The sequence below is a fragment of the Antechinus flavipes genome, chromosome 2 (assembly GCF_016432865.1).
Source record: "Antechinus flavipes isolate AdamAnt ecotype Samford, QLD, Australia chromosome 2, AdamAnt_v2, whole genome shotgun sequence".
Taxonomy (NCBI): Eukaryota; Metazoa; Chordata; class Mammalia; order Dasyuromorphia; family Dasyuridae; genus Antechinus; species Antechinus flavipes.
The window spans coordinates 543,905,636-543,926,243 of NC_067399.1; the positions used below are offsets into that span (position 1 = coordinate 543,905,636).

General features: G+C 40.4%; 1 protein-coding gene across 17 annotated transcripts in view; it reads right to left on the reverse strand.

The window, feature by feature from the left end:
• The window catches only part of TPM1 (tropomyosin 1), a 30,611-nt gene extending 10,205 nt beyond the window's left edge, over window positions 1–20,406 (reverse strand). For 4 of the 17 annotated variants that reach the window (XM_051980919.1, XM_051980920.1, XM_051980926.1 and 1 more), the window contains exons 1-7: window positions 14,057–14,203; window positions 4,777–4,910; window positions 2,984–3,101; window positions 2,010–2,080; window positions 1,117–1,192; window positions 599–661; window positions 213–282 (exon numbers count right to left, since the gene is read on the reverse strand). In XM_051980919.1, the coding sequence (XP_051836879.1) occupies window positions 213–282; window positions 599–661; window positions 1,117–1,192; window positions 2,010–2,080; window positions 2,984–3,101; window positions 4,777–4,910; window positions 14,057–14,188 (664 nt within the window). In that variant the 5' untranslated portion in view covers window positions 14,189–14,203. Of the gene's footprint in view, window positions 1–212; window positions 283–598; window positions 662–1,116; window positions 1,193–1,231; window positions 1,750–2,009; window positions 2,081–2,983; window positions 3,102–4,776; window positions 4,911–14,056; window positions 14,209–18,597; window positions 18,724–18,935; window positions 19,062–20,042 lie in introns of those variants that run through there. The other 13 variants (XM_051980921.1, XM_051980922.1, XM_051980915.1 and 10 more) reach the window with 12 other exon arrangements.
• Between the last annotated feature and the right edge of the window lie 202 nt (window positions 20,407–20,608).

Consider the following 20,608-nt stretch of genomic DNA (forward strand, 5'->3'; position numbering starts at 1 on the left):
AAAAGTTTAAAGGCAACAGTCTGAAAATATCAGGAGGAAAAGAGTAGCAAGAGCAAAATAAATGCCCACCTAAACAATGAATTAAGATTGATAAATTTGGGCTGCAAAAGAAATTTTTGCCAAGTTAACTTTCAATTAAAAAGATAAACACTCCCCCATTCTTGCTCCTAACTCCCACACTTAAGCATGAAGTAAAAAACTCTAAGTCTTACCTTCTAAGTCATCAATGCTCTTTTCCAATTTGGTTACTGACCTCTCAGCAAATTCAGCACGAGTCTCAGCCTAGAATGATTCAGTTCATATAAATTAACTAAGTTTAACTTTTATGTTATTAATTGCAAATATGAGGCCAACTAGAATATGAATATCAAGTAGCATAAAGTAGGATATAAAGGTGTTAGCCAGTGTCATGTACAGTGTTAAGGTGATCACTGATGGCAAGACATTGCAACAACTCTTAGGCACCTGACAAGTATAAACAGTGATTAAACACTACATCTCTGTACATGCTTTTGCATCTTATAATTTTAAAATAAATATTTGATGCCCATACATCTCTATTAGTTCAGTAAATGAATTTAATTCATATTATTTTTACCTCTTTCAGTTTGTCAGAAAGGACCTTGATTTCCTCTTCATATTTGTCTTCCTTTTGTGAGTACTGTAATTAGAAAGATTATCCCATATCAGACCAAAGTTCACTTTAAACATGTAGTTTTCCCCATACAAGAAGCACATCTCTGCCCTCCCCAAAGTTATCAAGGACCACTCAGATATATGTATAGTAACTTCAGATACTAACAGTCAACTGCAATAAAGCTCTCCTCGAGTCACTTTGTTTTACATGTTAAACTAGCAACTGGTCATCATTTTTCTACATGGAATTTTTTTAAAAAGTCTTTACAGAACTCACAAATCTAACATAATATTTTCATCTGAAAGAAGAATCAAGCTTGTTATAGTCCCCTAGTGGTAGATTCAGAATTTAGCTGTTTCTTGAAACATCTGCTGAATTGTTGCTTTAAGTCTGTGGGGACACTAAAGAGACATGTGGGGCTACTGTTTTGAATAAGTTTTTAAGAATGCTTTTCCCCCCACATCATGCTTCTGGCCTACCTTCTCAGCCTGAGCCTCCAGTGACTTCAGGTTGTTCGTCACAGTTTTCAACTCTTCTTCAAGCTCGGCACATTTGCTATTATTTCAGAACAGAGGCAGGAAGGGTGGGGAGGGCAGGAGACCAAATCAAGCCAAAGAAAGGATAGAGGGGAAAAAAAAGGAGAGAGATGGAGAAAAATGAAAATTGAGTTCTAGAGACAAAGAGCAGCTTTAAAGTAGCCAAACCATCACAGATTAAAATGCTCCAATTCTTCAAAGTCATTCATTGCCCCCCAACTTGGTAATAAAAGCAAGGTAGGGCTTAGTGTGAAATAATTAAAATAGCTTTTAAGTGCGATGACTCGGCTTCTTTTACGCTGCACCAAAGATTGTTTATGAAAGAAAAATAAAGAATCAAAAAAGGACCAAAAAGAAAGCACTTTAAAGCAAGATATAAGAGACAGCAAAGGGTGTAGTGGAAGTGAAGTCATTACTACCAAATGAACCAGTAGGCGATGAAAGCTGAAAGATTGTTGGGTGGCAGTTAAACCTAAGAACCATACAATAGCCATCAGTACCTTATCCTCTGCAGCCATTAATGCTTTCAAAGTCTGATCCATAATTCTTAATTGTTCTTCCAGCTGTCGGACTTGGCTGTTAGTGGACACATGAAATGCACAAGGCCATTCACAAAATCAGTGTGCAAGTAAATGCATGCAGTGATCTATGCAGTCACACAGACACCCCACACACATGTTCTCCTGGACTCCACGCTCGTGGTTCATCCCAGTTAAATGAGCAAACAGGGAGCTTCGAGCTGAAAACAAGTAAACGTGTAACTGCCAGTAGGTCATGCTGTTTAGTCACTGCTTGGCAGCACCCCACACACATCCTATGGCTCTGGGGTCACTTACCCTTCTGAGAGCTCGGCACGCTCTTCTGCCCGCTCCAAGTCGCTCTCAATGATGACCAGCTTCCGGGCCACCTGTGGCAAGACAAAGCCCAAGCCCCCATCACACACACATCAGGCAGAGACAGACCCAGGGGGCAAAGCTTTTGGCTTTTAGTCCTTTGGTGCCCTGTGTTTCATCATAAGTGGAGTTCAAGAGCAATTCATTCTTCCCTGACTGGTAAGAAGCAAAGGAAACGAGCACAGAAGTGTTGTTTATGATTAAATGCTCGAGAATCTTCAGTATCTGGTACAGGTAAAACTTGGGTAACAACAGAACAGCCCAATATGGGCTGGGCAAAAGGGAAGCCAAACTCACAATACTGAAACAGACAGTAGGGAAGTCGTAAGCTATACATTTCCTGCAGACGACTATGTAAAGAGTAAAAGAGTTTTTGTTTGGAAGACCAAAATATGAAGAAAAGATATCAAGAGGGATCATCTGGGTATCTTAATATACAAGATAACTAAGAAGTAACATCTGTGTGTGGAAGACAGCAATCTAAGAGAAAGGTGATACTTTGAAAGAACCAAATCATGCACTCTGGGAACTGGTGTTAAACAGAAAAATTAGGCTCAATGCTACTCTGGATTCTTCACAATAAAAGCAGCAATTGACAAAAATAAAGTGAAATGTTAAGAACACAATGGATTCACTCTGCAAAATGTTGGCTAAAGTGCTTTTTAATTCTATATGTTTGTATTTTATGGGACATGATTTGGCCCACACTTCTGAATCCACATAGATTATCTCATCATATGTGATATTAAGGCTCTATAGCCTAACATATAGGAAGAGAGTCAGGAAAGACTGTCTGCTTGTCATCTGCCCATGGTACAGTTATTTATATGCAGTTTTATAACTAGATGATGCATAGATGATGTGGGAAAGAAGCTATTGTCCTCAGTTCTTACAGACTGTGATCAATGGACACTGACCTCTTCATACTTGCGGTCGGCATCCTCAGCAATGTGCTTAGCCTCTTTAAGCTGAATCTCCTGAATTTCCATTTTCTCTTCATCCTTTTGGGCTCTGCTTTCAATGACCTTCATTCCTCTGAAAGAAAAGTAATGAAACCCCAGATTTAGATTTTGTGTGCTTAGTTTAATAAGTAGGAGACCAACACAAAGTTCTGGACTATTATTTTCCCTCTCAGATGATGAGGGATGACTTTCTAGGAATTAAAAGTTGTTCAGGATTAGGGGAGTGGAAGAAAGGAAGGAAGTTGACAGAAAAAAAAAAAAAAGGAAAAACATAAAAATGATATAAAATGCTTTTAGTTCACTGGGTATAGGGACCAAATTGTCCAGATAGCTTATAATTAATTAGAATTAAGGTGTAAAAATCACCTTTGGGTGATATGTTTGGGAAGATATGTTTTACTTCTTAAATGTGTGCTGGTGACAGTTGTGGTGGTACATAATTATAATCACTAATCCTAGAGAACCTGAGGCTGGTGAATGGCTAGAGCTCAGGGGTTCAAAGATTCAATGGGCTAAGATGACGATCTATATTAAATTTTGTATGAATTAAATCCCTGGGACTATGTGTGTGAACACCAGAATTGTCTAGAGGAGGAGCAAACCAGCCCAGGCTGGAAACAGAACAAGTCAAAGCTCCCATGCTGATTGGTAGTGGGATTGACTGAGAGTGGATGCTGGACAGGGAGAACCAGTCTTAAATATTAATCAATGGATATGTGTGCTAGATATTCAAAAGAGAGTATTTCCTCCTTAGGAAGGAGGTATGGTGCCTTCATTTAAGTCATTCTACTAAGCATGCCATTATATACTGGAACCTCTTTATTTTGTTGGTATATTAAAAAAAAGATAAACATCAGTTTTTATGTACTATGTATAACAAAACAGGTAGTTGCTACATGTAATTGTTTAGGGAATATTAAATGATTTACAGTATATATAAATCTATATAAAAATAAACCATACTCCAGGAAGAAGTCTTAAAAATTTTTTGATCTGACCTATAATTTCATCTACTATTTCATCTCTACTGTTTGTAGTTTTGGAAAACTGCTTGTGGATCGGATGAGAAAGTTATGGTAACTGGCCCAGGACCACACAGCCAATATGTATCAGAGTCAGATCCTGCACCTGGATTTTATTGAGTTGGAGGCTACCTCTCTAACTCTACGCTCCACTGTATGGCAAGTCCTAGTATGCAAAAACTGGGAAAAAACTAGGATTCTTTCAGGTCTATGAACATAAAGTCAAAAAGTCATTTTGCACCCTGGAATCCTTTAAAAAAAAAAAAAAAGAACTGTATTGGTTCATCTTGCTGTCTGTTTCCTAAATTCATGAATAAAATTCTATAAGATCCTTAAAAGAATTATTACATCAACTGTTTCTTCTTGTCAGACATTAGTATGGCTGTTTAAGAGTTAGCCACCCATGAAATGTCACCTCTTTCCTTGGAGGAAAACTAAATTAAAATTATTTTAAATACATATAATCATATTAGGAATCTGAACAATGAGAAATAATCTTGACATTATCTACCTAGAAATACACTGAATTAAGTAATCCCATTGATGGGCCTGTAACTATACCTGGAATTTAAAGATAATAATAAAAAAAAATTCAGAGTTCATCTGATCCCCAATTTAAAAGACTCTTAATTGTCTATCCATCCCTTAATAATATCAATATCTAGGCTGTGTTGTCCTATTAGGCAAGAGACCTGTGGTAAAAGGACCTGGATTAGATGTTCCCACCTCTCACTCTCATCGGCTGCCTTTTCAGCCTCCTCCAATTTCTGCAGGGCAGTTGCCAAGCGCTCCTGAGCTCTGTCCAACTCTTCCTCAACCAGCTGGATACGTCTGTTCAAAGAAGCTACATCAGCTTCAGCCTAGGCAAGGGAAGAATAGAGTGAAATATATGACTACAAAAGTGGAGAAAACATTTAAGAGACAACCTACATCAATAGTAACTTTAGAACTGAATTTGTAGGCTAACCTGATAGGTTGACATTCAGCATCTTAACAAACCCTGTTATAACTGTTAAATTTTAAGTTTTCTAGATTATATTTATAATAAAATGAGGTAAAAAGTGCTAATCACTTCACTTACAGCTAAATAGGAGAATTTCTGATAAAGGAGCTCAATAAAATAACTGAGGGCAAATGACAGAATTGGGAAACACAAGCTCTTAGCTTCTAAAGAGCCTAAAGTCTAATTTTACTGCTACCAAAAATCATCTTTTTCCCTATTTCATTAACTGGGAAGTTTCAAAATGAAAACAAGAGAAATAACTTGCCCAGGCAATACCATCTAGGAGTGACAACTTATTCTTTTCCCAGTCACCTTCTCAAAAAAGGGTTGCTACCTTTTGAAGAAACCACAATTAATCCTTATATTCAAATACAAATAACTATGCTATACACACCCATATACTACCAAAATGAGAGACTAAGTGCTCTGTTTAAAATAGAAAAAATTATTCTTTGAAACCAAGCACCTTTTTACTTAAGACACTCGTCTCATAAATGTCATCTTTCATTATTCTTACAATTTCTGACATACAATCAGATGGCAAGCACATACCTGTTGAAATGATGGACTTAAGCTCACAGCTTTTAGGACCACAGAGGAGATAATTTAGTCCAACGCCTGATTTTAAGGATAAAGAAAGGTGAAGTCCAATGGAAGAACACTGACTTTCAAATCAGAGGGTTTGGATAATACTTTTGATTCTTAGTACCTATGGGACTCTGAGTCATATAACCTTTGGGTCATAAATCACTTAATCTCCCTGGGTCCTCCCTTAACTGTAAAATGAGAGAGTTGCTGGACATCATGTTATATTCCCATACTTTCTACTACTGGGGAGGTTGAGGCTGATAGGTCACTAGAGTTTGAGAGTTCTGCGTTGCAAAAAAGCTAAAGTCAATCTAGTGTCAGCACTAAATCTGGCACCCATCTGGTTAGATCCTCAGAAGTAGGAGAAGATGGACCACCAAACTGCCTGAAATGGAGAATCAGCCCATGTCAGAAACAGCAGGTCAAAGCTTCCTTGCTTACTGGCAGTGGAATCATGCTCAGGAATGCCTAGCTGCTTTACTTGCAGCCTAAGTGAAGATAGAAACTCAATCTCAAAAACAAACAAATAAAGTTTAAAAAAAAAAAAAAAAAGGCAAATTAGTCTACACTAGAGGTTCTTAACTAGAGGGGTTTGGGAATGTAAAAAAAAATTTTTTTTACCTGTATTTCAATATGATTAATTTCCTCTTAAATTTAATATTGTTAATTTTGAGCATTTAAAAAACCTTTTTTTTTTTTTTTTTAAATTTAGAGAAAGAATCCATAGATTTCAGACTCCCTAAAGGAATCAAGATGCAAAAAAAAAAAAAAAAAAAAAAAAAAAAAAAAAAAAAAAAGAGATTTCAAAGCAGTTGACATGTAAAATACTGCTAAGTGGATCCATAAAACAATCAAACTTTTTTGATAATTGAAATAATCATGATTTTTCATAAGAGCTTAATGAAAACCATTTAAGACTGCTTTGGGAAAATGTCAGGAAAAGTTTCAAAGGACTAAGGAGAAAGTCATCTTCTCAAATACTAAGGTTTTGTGTATTATCTCTCAGATAACAGATTGCTTTCCTGGCACTTAAACTATTGCTGTCTAGGAGTTGAAAATTCTGACGTTTACATGAGTGTTTAGCTTGGGCTGCATGTTCAGATCTGTGGCTATTTTAATATTCATGAACCCAAAGAAATGGAAATCATATCATATTCATCATGTTTTATATATATAGTATCTTAACAAGGTGATGTGAAGTTTTGGAGCATGAATTCTTATTTAAAAACTCAAAGTATGGGGCAGGTAGGTAATGCAATGGAAAGAGCACCAGTCCTTAAGTCAGAAGGACCCGAGTTCAAAAGTGGTCTCAGATACTTAACACTTCCTAGCTGTGTGACCCTGGGCAAGTCACTTAACCTCAATTGCCTAAGCAATGTCCCCCTCCCCTCCCCCCAAAAAAACACAAACAAACAAAAAAACCCTCAAAGTATATATTTAAAAATCTAAATTCATCTTCCTATAAAGGGCTCTACTATTCTTAACTAGCACCTATGAACCGATTCAATTCAATAAGCAGTTACTAGGTACCTACTATGCTCAAGACTGCTACTTGCTAAAATAAAAGTTGAACTAGATCAGAAGTTCATAACCAGAATCTGTGAATTTTTAAGAACAAATTTTTATAACTATATCTCAAAATTATTTCCTTTTTGATCTTATATGTTGTATTTCATACACTGAAATGAAATAATTACTCTAAGATAAGGGCTATAGGCTTTACCTGAGTCGGGGAAGAAAATATGGGAAAAATATCAGATCTTCTTACATTGATTTTATTTTTTGTAAACACACAGACTCTACTTATTTAAAAGTTATGTTTGATATATAAACTATATCGAATTGTTTACCATCTCAGAGAAGGGGAGAAGGGTGGGAGGGATAGAATTTGGAACTCAAAATTTAAAATCTTTAAAAATATCAAGAGACAATTTTAGATTAACTTAAAATACAAATGTTCCATGCAGATATTTTGAAAGATGGAGCAAGAGTTTGTTTAAATACCTAAAGACATTAGGGAACAAAGAATGGTCACCTCATACCAAGGGTCATAAGGTACAGAGTAGTTTAGAATGGAACCCAGAATCTAAGAGTGGATAAAAGGTTCTGGTTCTATTTCAGCTCATTTTGGGGAGCCACAAGGAGAGTGAGACTAGAGAGAACAAATACCCTAAAAATAGGTAATTGTCACTTTTAAAAACTAATTCTATATAATTCAGTTGGGTACCAGTGGCCATCCATTTTTATTTATTTTTTGTTGAAGGAGATCAATATCCTAGTTACAAGACCTATATAGCAAGTTAAAAGAAAAGTGTCAGCAATGATTTGCAGTTGCAGTCATCAAAAAGCAAACTCCCTTCAGAGCCTAAATCTCTTTTACTGTAGGAAGAAGATGAGAAATCTCAGGGTAACATTCCAAACACTAGTTTAGTCACATAGAACTCCCCCATCTAGCTCAAGATGACAAATTACTAAGTAAGATGATTATCTTTTGCTATTTACTCCCCTCTACCTTGGGGTCTTGGCACATCCCATTCTCCAAGTCAAAAGGTCCTTTCACCAACTTTGTGCTTCTTTAAAGATCTGGCTAAAGAGTGATCTCTTCGAGTAAGTTTTGCTTGATTAAGCCCACCTTATCACTTACCATTCTTTCTCTCCCCTCAGACCTTACATCCTATTCACTTTAACAGAAATGACAGGCATTGAACATCGAAGACTCAAGGCGCAGTAATATGATTCCATATTTAAATTTAGAAGGACTTTGATTAAAAACAAAACAACAAAACCCCAAGAGGGCCAAAAAATGAACCTTCTTGATTTGCCCTTCCCAGCTTTTTCTACAGGGGACAACATGAATTCCAGAGGTTCTCTCCAGGTTCCAATCACTCAACAAATGTTAATTAATCATGGGCTATGTGCCAAGTACCATGCTAACACTGGGGTTACAAAAAGAGGCAAAACACAATCCTTGCCCTCAAGGAGTTTACAATCTAAAGTTGACACAAGTAGTAGCTGATCACTTGTATCCACGCAGCAAATGGAGGGATCCTTTGAGGTAAGAATGCCTTCTGGTTTTCGGGGAAAATGGTGGAAATAAGACAGGATAAGCAGGGGTCTTGTACTGAGCAAATAGTGAAGCAACCGGGGAATTAGACACTTTCCACAGCTCCACAGAGGAGGAAATTTTAAGTAGGATTAAGACAAGTGTAGAGTATGACAAGGTCAGACCTGGGACTGGGGGAGGGGAATGAAGTTGGAACTCACCCTGAGGGCAAAATACAGCCAAGTTACAGCTCTTCCGTTGGGAGAGGCCTGGCACTGTTATCTCAGGACACAGAGGTTGCCGAATTTACACAAGTCCAGGCTCAGTTTTGGTTCCATTAGTGGGAATGGAACACACATTTTACCTTATAATTTAAAGGTAATTTCTTTCTCATTCCATTCCCTACCCTGTCCAGATCTGTAAGGAACTTTGTCACTTAACTTCTGATCACTGAAAGTCTAATACCCCTCGTGGTCATGAATCCTTAATTCTGATGCTTTTTAAAAGGTCAGAAATCCACTTAGCCATTTCTAAAGTTCCTTTTACCATAGCAAGATATCTAGTCCTATGCCTATTATTTAAACATAGCTAGAGAAAGCAAAACAAAGTCAAGTACTTCCTTCCAACCCCAAGCAAATTATTTCCAGTCATGTAAATCACCTTTAGTTTACTGGGTTAACTTCCTTCTAACATTGGCATTGAATGTTAGTGTGTGCTGATGGCGCCAGCTAAGTCTTTGGCTTCAGAGATACTTTCTTTTATTTCAGAAGTGTTACTGTGTATCACCTAGAAATGAGTTACTTTGAAAAGGTGATGTTGCATAGATTAGCATCCTACTACAGCTCTGCTATTAAAGTGTGCGATCAGTGCCCTCATAGCATGCTCTAAAGCTCCTTGGTATTAATAAAGGGTGGATATGTATAAAATATAAAGCATGACCCAAAATAGCTAGGGGTTAATTCAAATCTCATTTATCTTCTGAGGAAAAGAGGATGAAAATTCACTAAGATCTAGGTTTTAATATAAGATAGATTATTTTAACCTAAAACTAAGCCAATTAAAAAACAAACAATTAACAAACAGGAAAAAGCATTCACTTAAAAAAAATTCTAGTTATAGCCACGTAAAAAAATCTATTACTGATTTTTAAAAAAAAGGCAGTTTCAGTTTGTAACTGAAATCATTCTTCTAATAAGACTGAAGTCCTTCTAGAAACCCCTTAACTTGAGTATGAAGACAGAGCACAAGATGATCAAAGGTCAGCTCTTTGTTACTTATGTGTAGTTAGTTACACCAGGAAAGTTTCACCCAACTTGCTGTATATAGCCTAAGTGAACCGGCAGCCAAGAAAAACGTCTGTCCTTATATGGTAAGGAAAGGGGAAAAAACACTGATGACATTAAGGGGCACTCCCATGGATAACAGATAAACACAACCTTCCCCAACTGTGCCAAAGCCTTTAATTTATGAGACATATTTGTATAATTAGGGAAAGACAAGAACAGAGCATTGTAATGCCTTTGCCTCACTTATTTATGAAAAAAGGAAATTGAGATTATACATTCCAATTAGAGCCATACTGAGAATGCAACATTCTTCAACAAAGGTCACTCTCATTTTCTCTCAGTACCAAAAATATTTACCAACTTTGGGGGGGGGGGGTGGAGGGATAGAGGAATAGCTTAGAATGGGAGTAAACTGCCTACTTCCCACGATCTAAAATAGTGAAGCAATGTCCTCTCTCCATAATACAGCATTATCGATTTAAAAAGCTATTTGATTGTATGGATCCTCATCAGTAGAATGATATTCTGTTAGGAAGTTGTACTTCAGTGGCATATGTGTTGTGTGTTTTTAAAATCTTTATTTTCACTAAACTCTAACTGAAATTTCTTTAATCATTTAAAAACATTATTCTGAGGAATGTGTAAGCTTCAGACAACTACAGAAGTCCATGACATTAACAACCCCCTGATCTAGAGTTAACCACCATGCCAAGTAAAGCTGTCTTCCTCAAGCTCTTGGATAAGCTGCACATCTGGAAGGGAAGGTGAGGGTCAGTGAAACCATTTCTATGAAAGCAGAGGGAGAATGAAGAAGTCACAAAAGGAGACATTTCCCCCCAGAAGAACCCTTTTCCCACTTAGTACCCATTTCCTATAATGGCTGATAAGAAAAAAAAAATTATATATTGCTAATTTTGTGGCCAGAGAAACATTTGTTACCCAGAATCTAATGAACATGTGGTAGATATATAAAATATGAGGATATATTCCATATTTTATGCATTTTATCCATAATGACTTCTTGTTCCATTTGTCTATAAGTATCAACACATATATTTCTGATTACCACCAAGGAAGAACCTCCAACTTGATACCCAAGACTCAACTTTAGAGACAATGGAGATAGATGGTCTCAGTCCTCAAAATTCTATTCTGTTGGACTCTATTGTTACTAGTTTGTTAAGTAGTATGGGGAAAGCAACATGTAAGATAAATCATAAATATAGATCTGAAAGGAACTTGAGAATTCATTTAATCCTACTGTCTTATTTTACAGATGAGGAAACTAAACTAAAGTCTAGGAAGTGACTTTAACAGAGACTTGAATAAGAAGATATCATTAAAAATTACTATATAGCTGAGCTAGAATTCAAATTATAATCCAATGATTTCACCATCAACCTTCTTTCCACCATATCACATGGAGCAGGGAAGGACTTAACTTCTTTAGGTTTCTCAATGAGGAGGTTAGGTTAAATGATCTCTGAGTCACTGAAAAACCTATCAGTTCGTACCTATTATCCACGGGAACAGTGGCTTTACAATCAAATGACCTAAGTTATAATTCATGTCCCATTACTTGTGTCAATGACTCCAGTGGCAATTCATTTCCCCACTGACTCTCAGTTTTCTTTGTTCACAAAGCAGGTGGGACTGAAAGACACCTAAAGCTTTCTTCTAGTTCTAAATTCTATGATTTTCACAATCCTGAGTACATTCACATAGACTTATCTTAAAATTATACTGTGCATTTTATTTATTTTAACAGATTTAAAACTACTTTGAAAAATATAGTTATTAGGGCAGCTAGGTGGAGCAGTGGATAGAGCACTAGCCCTAAAGTCAGGAGGACCCGAGTTCAAATTTGACCTCAGACACATTTCCTAGATGTGTGACCCTGGGCAACTCACTTAACTCCAAATGCTTCAGCAAAAAGAAAGAAAGAAAAATATAGTGATCTATGGACAAATTTATAAAAAAGTACCATTTATCTGTGTGAAGAATGTGGTGGTACTTACAAACAGGGCAGTCATTATGAATAAAATGCACAAAACTTGGGGAAAATATAGACTAAAATGACATATAATATTTCAAAAAATATACTACTTTCCCCACTGGCATGCAAAAGCATCACTATGCTAAGGGAGCAACCTTTTTTAACCTCCCTTATGGTACTGTAAATTCCCTTTTTAGTGTGTTTGGGGTTTCAACATCAACTGGTAATGTTTGCAGAAGATTGGACTTCCACCCTCACATGCCAATCTGTGTTTTTAGTTTATTCATTTTCTCTCTGAATGGAAGATTTTTTTTTTTTTAAGATTTAAGTAGGATCTTCAAAGACAAATTTATTGGCAAAACTAGTAATTCTTTTTGCACAAGGATACCTGATATGAGACAAAGGAAAGAAAGGAATCCTGGAGTGCAAAGTACTATAAGTTTAAAGTTGCAGTGCTCCAATAAGAAAAGAACCACCTTATGGTAAGGTCTTGGGTGACTGCTAGATCCAGTAAGGGATGGAAATTTACTATTTAATTACCTGAAAGATCCATGTTGTCATAACCTTTCAACCTAATGAAGAAAAAAGACCACCTGTCTGATTTCCTTTACATCAATACTTCAACAGATGCTCTATTTCATTAGTGTGGGTATTTGTTTCATACTTTAGAAGACTATTTCATGAGTTGCTATAACCAAAAAAAAAAAAATCACCTGGTGGGCATTCAACCAGCCAATGATCCTTCTTAAATTCAAGTAGGCTAGTCTTCCTATGAATGCCAGGTCTGTATTTAAAGCTTTTCTAGCTTGGCAGTACTTACCAGATAGTTTAGTCTTCAGGGGCATGTATTTTGAGAAATCAGGATAACCTCTGTTAGAAGATTTATTTTTCTTTTGAGAAGCCTAAGTAAATTCTTTTAGGATTTTCCCCATTATTAAGTTTTTAATGCAACAAAGTCTTGAAGCTTGACTTTTCTGCTAACTTAGTCCATGCAAATTTGTTTATAGTCACAGTTATTTAAAAGGAACTTGATACAGATTAGTCCTACACGTACAACACAGCTGGATGTCACATTCACTTTCATTGAAATCCTTTCTAAAGTACTTTAAAAAAATTTCCTGATCCACAAAACACACAAAACCAACAAAATGCAATCAACCTTAAGTGCCTCTAAGAAATCCTATTCATATTTGCTGGAGATGTTTGCCTTAGGAGAAAGGAATGAAGCCTGGTATTACATTTAAGTGGGTGGTGGTGGGGTAAATGCACCTAATAAATGTTGGCACTCATCTAAAGTTACCCAATACATCAAGCCTCGGTAACAATGGGATATCTGTATAAGAAGACTTCATGGGGGTGGGGGGAGGAGGAAAGAAAGGGGCACAAGGGAGGCGTAAGAAGGACTGCATATGGTAATTTCCCCACTAAACACTGGGTGCTGCACATCTTTAATCAAACCCCATCCAGAAATATGGTCCAATAATTTCTGGGTCAATAGGGATGACAGGTTTAGCATCACTAGGCCTTATATCAGTCATCCTCTTAAAGACCAAAGGCCTGTTGCTTTCTTCTCTATATCTCTACCCAAAAGGATACCTGCTGCCTTCTCCCCTCCCCCCATAAGGACATAAGATTGCACTGGGGGAGGAGGATTGGGCTCAGAAAGGTTCTGATCTGGGGTAGAAATGAATACCACCTTTGAAAAAAAATGGATAACTCCCTGGAAGAATTCTTTCCAGAATATTCTGAACCCCTCTCTTGCCTCCCCTGCAAGACATTGTTTTTTTCCTTTTCCTCCGTCAAGACCGGCGGAATGACGGGCGAAGAGGAAAAGGGGGGAGATGGCTCCCTCTTTTAGGCCTTTCTTACACTGCTCCTGACAGCAAAGTACGTCCGGATAAGCAACATGGGTACAGAAGAGGACAGGAACAGGTGGGGGGAGGGGGTCCCAGAAAGCACCCGGGAAGAAAGAGGGCAGCTGAAGCCAGTGCAGGCAGAGGTGAAGGGCCGCACCTGGGGACAGCAGCAGGAGGAGAGCGGACACGAGGTTGGGGGCAGGGGAGGGAAATAGACACGACAAGCTCCCTTACAGTTTCCCTCAGTTTCCTCTCCTGGTCCAGTTCCCGCTGCAGGCTCCCCGCTCGTTCCTCTGCAGAGTCAGCTTGCTCCTGCAAGCTCCTGATCTTCCTTCTCACCGCCTCCAAAGAGCTCATACCCGCCATCGTTACCCGCAACGCGGAGGGAGGAGGAGGAAGAGACGGGGAAGAGAGGCTGCCTCGGGAGGATACTGGAAGGGGCTGGCCGCAAGCCTCCAGGCACGGGCGCGGCTGCTCCCGCGGTTCCTCCCCAGGCTTCGCTTTGCACTGGCCTGCGCCGCCGCCTTCCCTTCTCCCTCGCGTTCTCCTTCTCCCTCTCCTCCCCCTGGCTCAGCCCCGGAAGTCCCCCCCGCCTCTCCGGGCTAGGCTGAGTAGCCGCGGTTCGTAGAACAAACCAACCGCAGGCGGGTGCGCGGAGCGCAGCAGGATGCGGGGCTGGGGAGGCGGACGGAGCCTGGAGTCAGGGGCCGAGTCCCAGGAGGGCGCGAAGCGCTGGAATACAATGCTGGTCTTTCCAGGGCGACGCAGAGTCCCGGCAGGGGCGGGGGGGGGCTTTTTAAAATGCAGAAGTTGGAGTGAGAAAGGGTACCTGGGACTGCCCAGCTTAGCTGGAGTGCGCTCAGTGGCTATATAGGTTTGTGTTTGGAGGGAGGGTGTTCGTCTCCCCTCCCCAAAACACACCTTCTCCCCCTCCCTCCAGTAATTAGGTTTTGCAGCAGCCAAACCTTTCCTCCCCACCCCCGCCTAGGCTTGGGGGGAAAGGATAACGGGACCTGGTTGGGAAGAGCTGGGGCGCCCCCTCGTGGTCATGCGTAGAAGAGCCACTTTTACGCGCATCCTCCAAAAGGATGAAGAAGATAGAGCATTCCTTCTTAGGGATAAAAATGAAATGTTTAATCAGAAAATTAGGTGAAAAGATTTCCTCCTAAAAAAAGAGAGGGATAGAGGCCGAATCAGGTCCAGAGTCCCCTTTTCCCCTTCCGATCCCTCCAGCAGGTCTACTAGGCATTTGGTAACTTCGATTATGGATTTAGAATCGAAAGAGACTTTACTGGTCATCTACTTCAATCTCTTTCATTTTACAGGGGAGGAAACTGAGGCTCAGGGAGATGGACATACAGCTAGTAAGGGTCGGAGGCGGCACTTGATTTCAAGACTTGATAGACCTTAAATTTGGGGCATTTGCCAACAAGTGTTTGTCCAGGAGCAAATAATAGTAACAGTGTTAAACGTGGAAGCCACATGCTAAGGGGAAAACTTCCTGGACTTCTTTCCCCACTATACTGAAAAACTACTTTAAAAACAAAAACGCTAGATCTGAGATCCTGGTTCAAGTCCTCAAAAAAAAGAGGAAGGAGAGTCAGTCATCTAATCAAAGAGCCTAATGAATAGAGAGCTATTTTGAGTCAGCAGGAACTACTGAGTCTTTTCTCTGACAAACAATTCTTTAAAACTACATGTTGGTGGGGCAGTTAGCTGGTGTAGTGGATAGAATAGCAGCCCTTTAGTCAGAGGGACCGGAGTTCAAATCTGGCCTCAGACAGAAACTGTGTGACCCTGGGCAAGTCACTTAACCCCAGTTGCCTCAGGAAAAAAAAAGACTATTCATTGGAGAGAAAGCACTGTTCTTCATTAGCATAGTTCCCTCATTCAATGAAATCATCCATCCAGTCCCAATCCTAACCTATCTCTAAGATGAACAGCACTAGAGATGTGACAGGAAAAAAAAGGGTTTAAAGTGAATACATTCCAGCTTAATAATACACTACAGCTTCCCATATGGAAAATGAAAGCATACCACTATTTAGGGGGAAAGGGACATATTTAATTCTTAAGCTTTCTTGCTAGGAAGTTCTTTTATAAATATTTTGGGAGAGGGGTAGTGTGAAAGGAAAAGAAAACTTGGGGGTGGGAGTGGAAATCTACCAATAAAAAAACCAACAACAAATATGAGTGGAGTGAAGCCCAGGATGATGGAAGTGAGAAGACATAATTATACTGCTTTCCTAAATCATTTTCAGCAAAGCTTCTGGAGATTCTGCAGGCCTGACAAAGGAAACAGGGCTGGGGAATTTCACACTATGTAGGCCTCATTTCTCACTTTGTTCTATACCATTCATCAGCTCTATTTGTGAAGACTCCAGCTCCTCCCCTAAACTCACACAGAGTACTCTGACCTCCTTCATTGTGAATTCTTTTTGGGATTGGGGGATGGAAGAGGAGTCTAGGTAATACAGAGTAGAAGAAAAGGAACCTTTTGAAGATTTATAGGTACTGTATGTCACTTAAATAATTAACTTATTTCTCTAAGGACATTTGTCTCCTTCCTCTGAGTCTTAAGATGATTTTCTCTAGTGAGTAAATCACTTTAAATTTAACACTACCATAATTAACTCAGTAATATTTAAAAAATCACTCTCTCAACCCTTGTATACCAATCTATAAATCAGAATAATAATGGCACCTTCCTCAATAGGGTTGTTGAATGGAAAAATTGAAATAATATATACCTAATTGCAAATGTTAAAATATTATATAGGCTTCAATCTCATCTATAAAATTGTGGGGTGGGGGGAGAGGGTTGAGGTGTTCAGTTGGGTAACTTTTCAAGGTCCCTTCCAGTTCTCACATTCTATCATTTCTTGACAAAATATTCTAATCTCCTACCTCCTTATTTAGTTTTAAAATAACACTAAAAGATTAAGGGATATAAATTAATACACTTTAGCAGCAAACAGTTTCTTCTGGGAGAAAATAAATTTTAAGAATCTCAAGAGCCACCCCTGTGTGTCTTTTCCCTTTTTGTCCCCTTCCCCCACTCCCCAGCTGACTTCAAATCTCATCTGCTCAACTCCTGCCCCACCTCATTCCACAGTTCCTTTAAATGAGGCTTTTTAATAAAGGGGCATGGCAGTCAGCACACAGCAGTTACAACAATTATCTTTTTTTCCTCTTAAGAACTCAAGTAGCATTTTTCTCCCTCTCTCCTGCCTTCACTGTAGCTGAGCTGTTTCCAAATACTCCACATTCTTTTCCTTATAAGGAATATCTCCCCTTCATCTATCAGCGGCTCTTTTGAACAAGTTAAATAAACGTCCTGCTGGAGAATCTGGGGGTAGACATGCCTCCATCCCTTTAGCCATATACAGAGAAAGACATCTGATCCATATTACATTCATACAGTCACAGACACATACTTTTTCAGGTTCGCTTTCTAAAATTGGTTAGTATAAAGCTTAATTCCTATGATCCAGCTGGGACAATCAACCTCCTTCCCTCCCAAGAATTGAAATTTTTATAGTTGAGAATTTTGCCTTTGTTCAAGGATTTCCCATTTGAAAAAGCATAGCCCTGAAATTAAAAAAAAAAAAAAATTGGCTTTTCATTTTAAAGCAGTCTAAAATTCTGCTTTGCCATGATGGACCATCTTATATTTCTGTTCTCTGGCGCACAAAAATCTGCTTTTCTAGTCAACGGTCAATCATAAACACAGGAAATTATTATTAGCATTGTAAGTATTTTCTTAATTAATCCACATTCTAAAAATTACTTTCCTAATTAGGCATCTATCTTGGGAATGAACTAAACTGAAAAGAAAATCAATCTTTTGGAAGTCCAATGCTTGGACTTGATTTCACAAGAAAGATCATCACTTATGTGGAATTGTAATGTACAGTAATGTTAGAGGGATCTGAATGCAAACTAGTCTGAGCTTTGAGATATTAACTGTTTATTACACACATAAAACTATGGGATGTTTATCAGAAAGCTGACAGGTGGGGTTGGGGGGTTGGGGTGAGGAGGAAGCAGGAGTGCAGATCACACACTATACCATATAAAGTACTGAGCTATATATAACTTCCAGCTTACTTTCTGGATCTAACTCCTACAGAGTGCAGACCCAAGCAAGTATCATCTTCCTAGCTGCTCCTTGGGTAGAGAGGGCTATAGCTTTCTCAGGCTGGATCACTGGCATCAAGTGTCTCTGCCTTGGAAAGTCTAGAAGCAAACTTCCTAATCAAAAGTTGCAGTCATTTCGTCTTTTTTAAGTAAAGCACTGGTTTTAGACGGTCCCAGTCCTACATTTTAAAGATCTGTGTCCTAGACCCTATAAATATAAATATAAATAAAAGGAGAAAGTCCAGGAAAGCATAATCTTCTGTATACAAAGCCTGAATATGTAAACTATAATTTCCACCAGTAGGGCTGTATGTCTCAGAAGCAGCCTTAAGCTGTACTGTTTTCCACTCATTTTTCCCCTTCCCCCCAAAAAAGACAGAAATAGAGAGAGATAAGAATGATGAAATAAAATGAACATGTGCACCAGCAAGTAGGAGGCAGCATCCAGTGAGCTATGCCAATGGCGAGGTGGGTGTGTAGATAATCCGGCCAAGAGTAGGTAAAGTGTTTTCCTTTCTCCCCACACCCAGTGGCACCATGGGGATGCTGGACAGTCGGGTACAGAGATGTGACCTGGAGCTCTGAGAGAAGGAGAGGGCAGCTGGGGGTGGTAGTGGTATGTGTGTGACACTTACATCTGTCGCCTTTTTCTCCGCCAGCTCCAATTTCTCTTGGGCGTCTTTGAGGGCCTCAGAATACTTGTCCAGCTCATCTTCAGTGCCCTTCAGCTTCTTTTGCAGGGAGACCAGCTCGTCCTCCAGCTGGGAGATGGGCGGTGGGGGAGGGTGGTAGGGTCGTGGGACGGAGGGGGAGGGAGTGCAGCAGGCAGCGTGATCGCGCACGGGAGGGATGTGGGTGCACAGAAACAGAGGAAGGCCAAAGACAGAAAGAGAAGAAGAGAGACAGGGAAGGGGAGAGAGAAAGAGAGAGAGAAAGTTAGATACTTTTGCGCTAGGTGCCCGGCCTCCGGTACCTTGGCCGCTGTTTCATCTGCCGTGAGGAGGCTGTCCTCCGCTTTATGCAGCTCCTCCAGCACCCTGTCCCGCTCATCCTCCGCCACGCGCAGCAGCTTCTCTTTAGCCGAAATGTCTTCCTCGAGCTGGGGACGCCGGGAGCGGGGAGCGCGGTTGAGGAGGTTGGGAATGTAGAGATACACAAAGACACACACACAGGCGACAGAGTTGGCTTCAGCTCCTAGGCTGATGTGCCATTGCCGAGACGGGGGTGGGTGGGTTGGGAGGTTGAGTATTCTGAGGGTAGAAGGATGGGATGCACGCGGTGTGTGTGTGTGTGTGTGTGTGTGTGTGTGTGTGTGTGTGTATAGGAGAAACTGTGGGGAAGTACAGTTTTCTGTTATTTTCTATTCTCTCCCGGGTTACCGGGGTAACCTGTAGGAGTCACATTTTCGGGTTGGGATTGCTTCCTTTTCCCCTCAAAGGGTTAGAGAATTCTTTCGTAGTCTCAATACTCCCTTCTCCCTATTAGGTTGTCTTTGCCATTCTATCTCGCTTTTCTCCTTTGAAAACCCACCCACCCACTGCTGGGATTAAGAATAAATAAACCAAATAAAAACCAAGACATTATGAAAAGAAAACGTATCAAAATCCAACTACTTCATCCTAGCTTAATAATTACACCTTCAAGTTCAGTAGAACTTTTAAGAGTCTAGTCCCCGACTTTCTCCTCTCCCAACATCCGTCTCTCTCGGGTTGTTAAACTCTTATACTATCCCCGGTGCCTCAGTTTAAAATGCAAAGGTGTTTCCAAGTCTGAACATCAGTTTCCTTCAGCACTTGGACTGTTCTTCCATGACCGCGAGGGATGGAGGTAGTAGGGAAGGGAACTAAGAAGTTCACACTCAAATGTGCCGAGCTCGCTTTTTGTCTCCCCATGCGAAGTCTAACTGTCCCGGGATGACTCCCTGAGAGATTTGAGGGGTGACAGGGGTGGAGTGGAGGGATCAGTAGGACTCGGGTCCCCGAGTAAGTGGACTGAGGCAGCTGCCACCGAAATCGCCAGGGCTGGGGTGAGGGGAGGAAGCGATGATGGGGAGGAGGGAGAACGAAGGATAACTGCAGACCTGCTTGCTGCGGTCCTCCGCCGCCTTCTTATCGGCCTCCGCTTGCTCAGCCCGGTCCAAGGCATTCTCCTTGTCCAGCTTCAGCATCTGCATCTTCTTCTTGATGGCATCCATGGTGGCGGTGTGGTAAGGGCCTGGGGCAGGGACAGCGCACTGAAGGAGCTGGAGCCGGAGACTGAGCCGGAGCTAGGGAGCAGCCGAGGAGGAGGAGGTGCGGCAGCACCAAGGGGGCTGGGGCTGAAGGAGGAGGAGGAAGAGGAGGTAGGTTTGTGCTGGGACAGGCAGCCGAGCCGGAGTGGGAGCGCTGAGCCGCCAGCTGCTCTCAGATATGTACTTTCCCAAGGGGGCGACCGCATTCCTCAAGACAGCCAATACTTTTTTGGAAAAGTTTTTTTTTTTCCCTTCCCCCTTTCCCTTCCCCTCCCTCCTCCTGATCCCTTCCCCTGCTCCCTCCCCTCTCCGCCCTCAGGGGCTGCTCGCCTATTCGCTGCCGCCTGCCATTTGACGGTGGATATGACTATATATGGGGCCCGGAGGAGCGGAGGCGGTGGGGCTTTGGTTTGTGT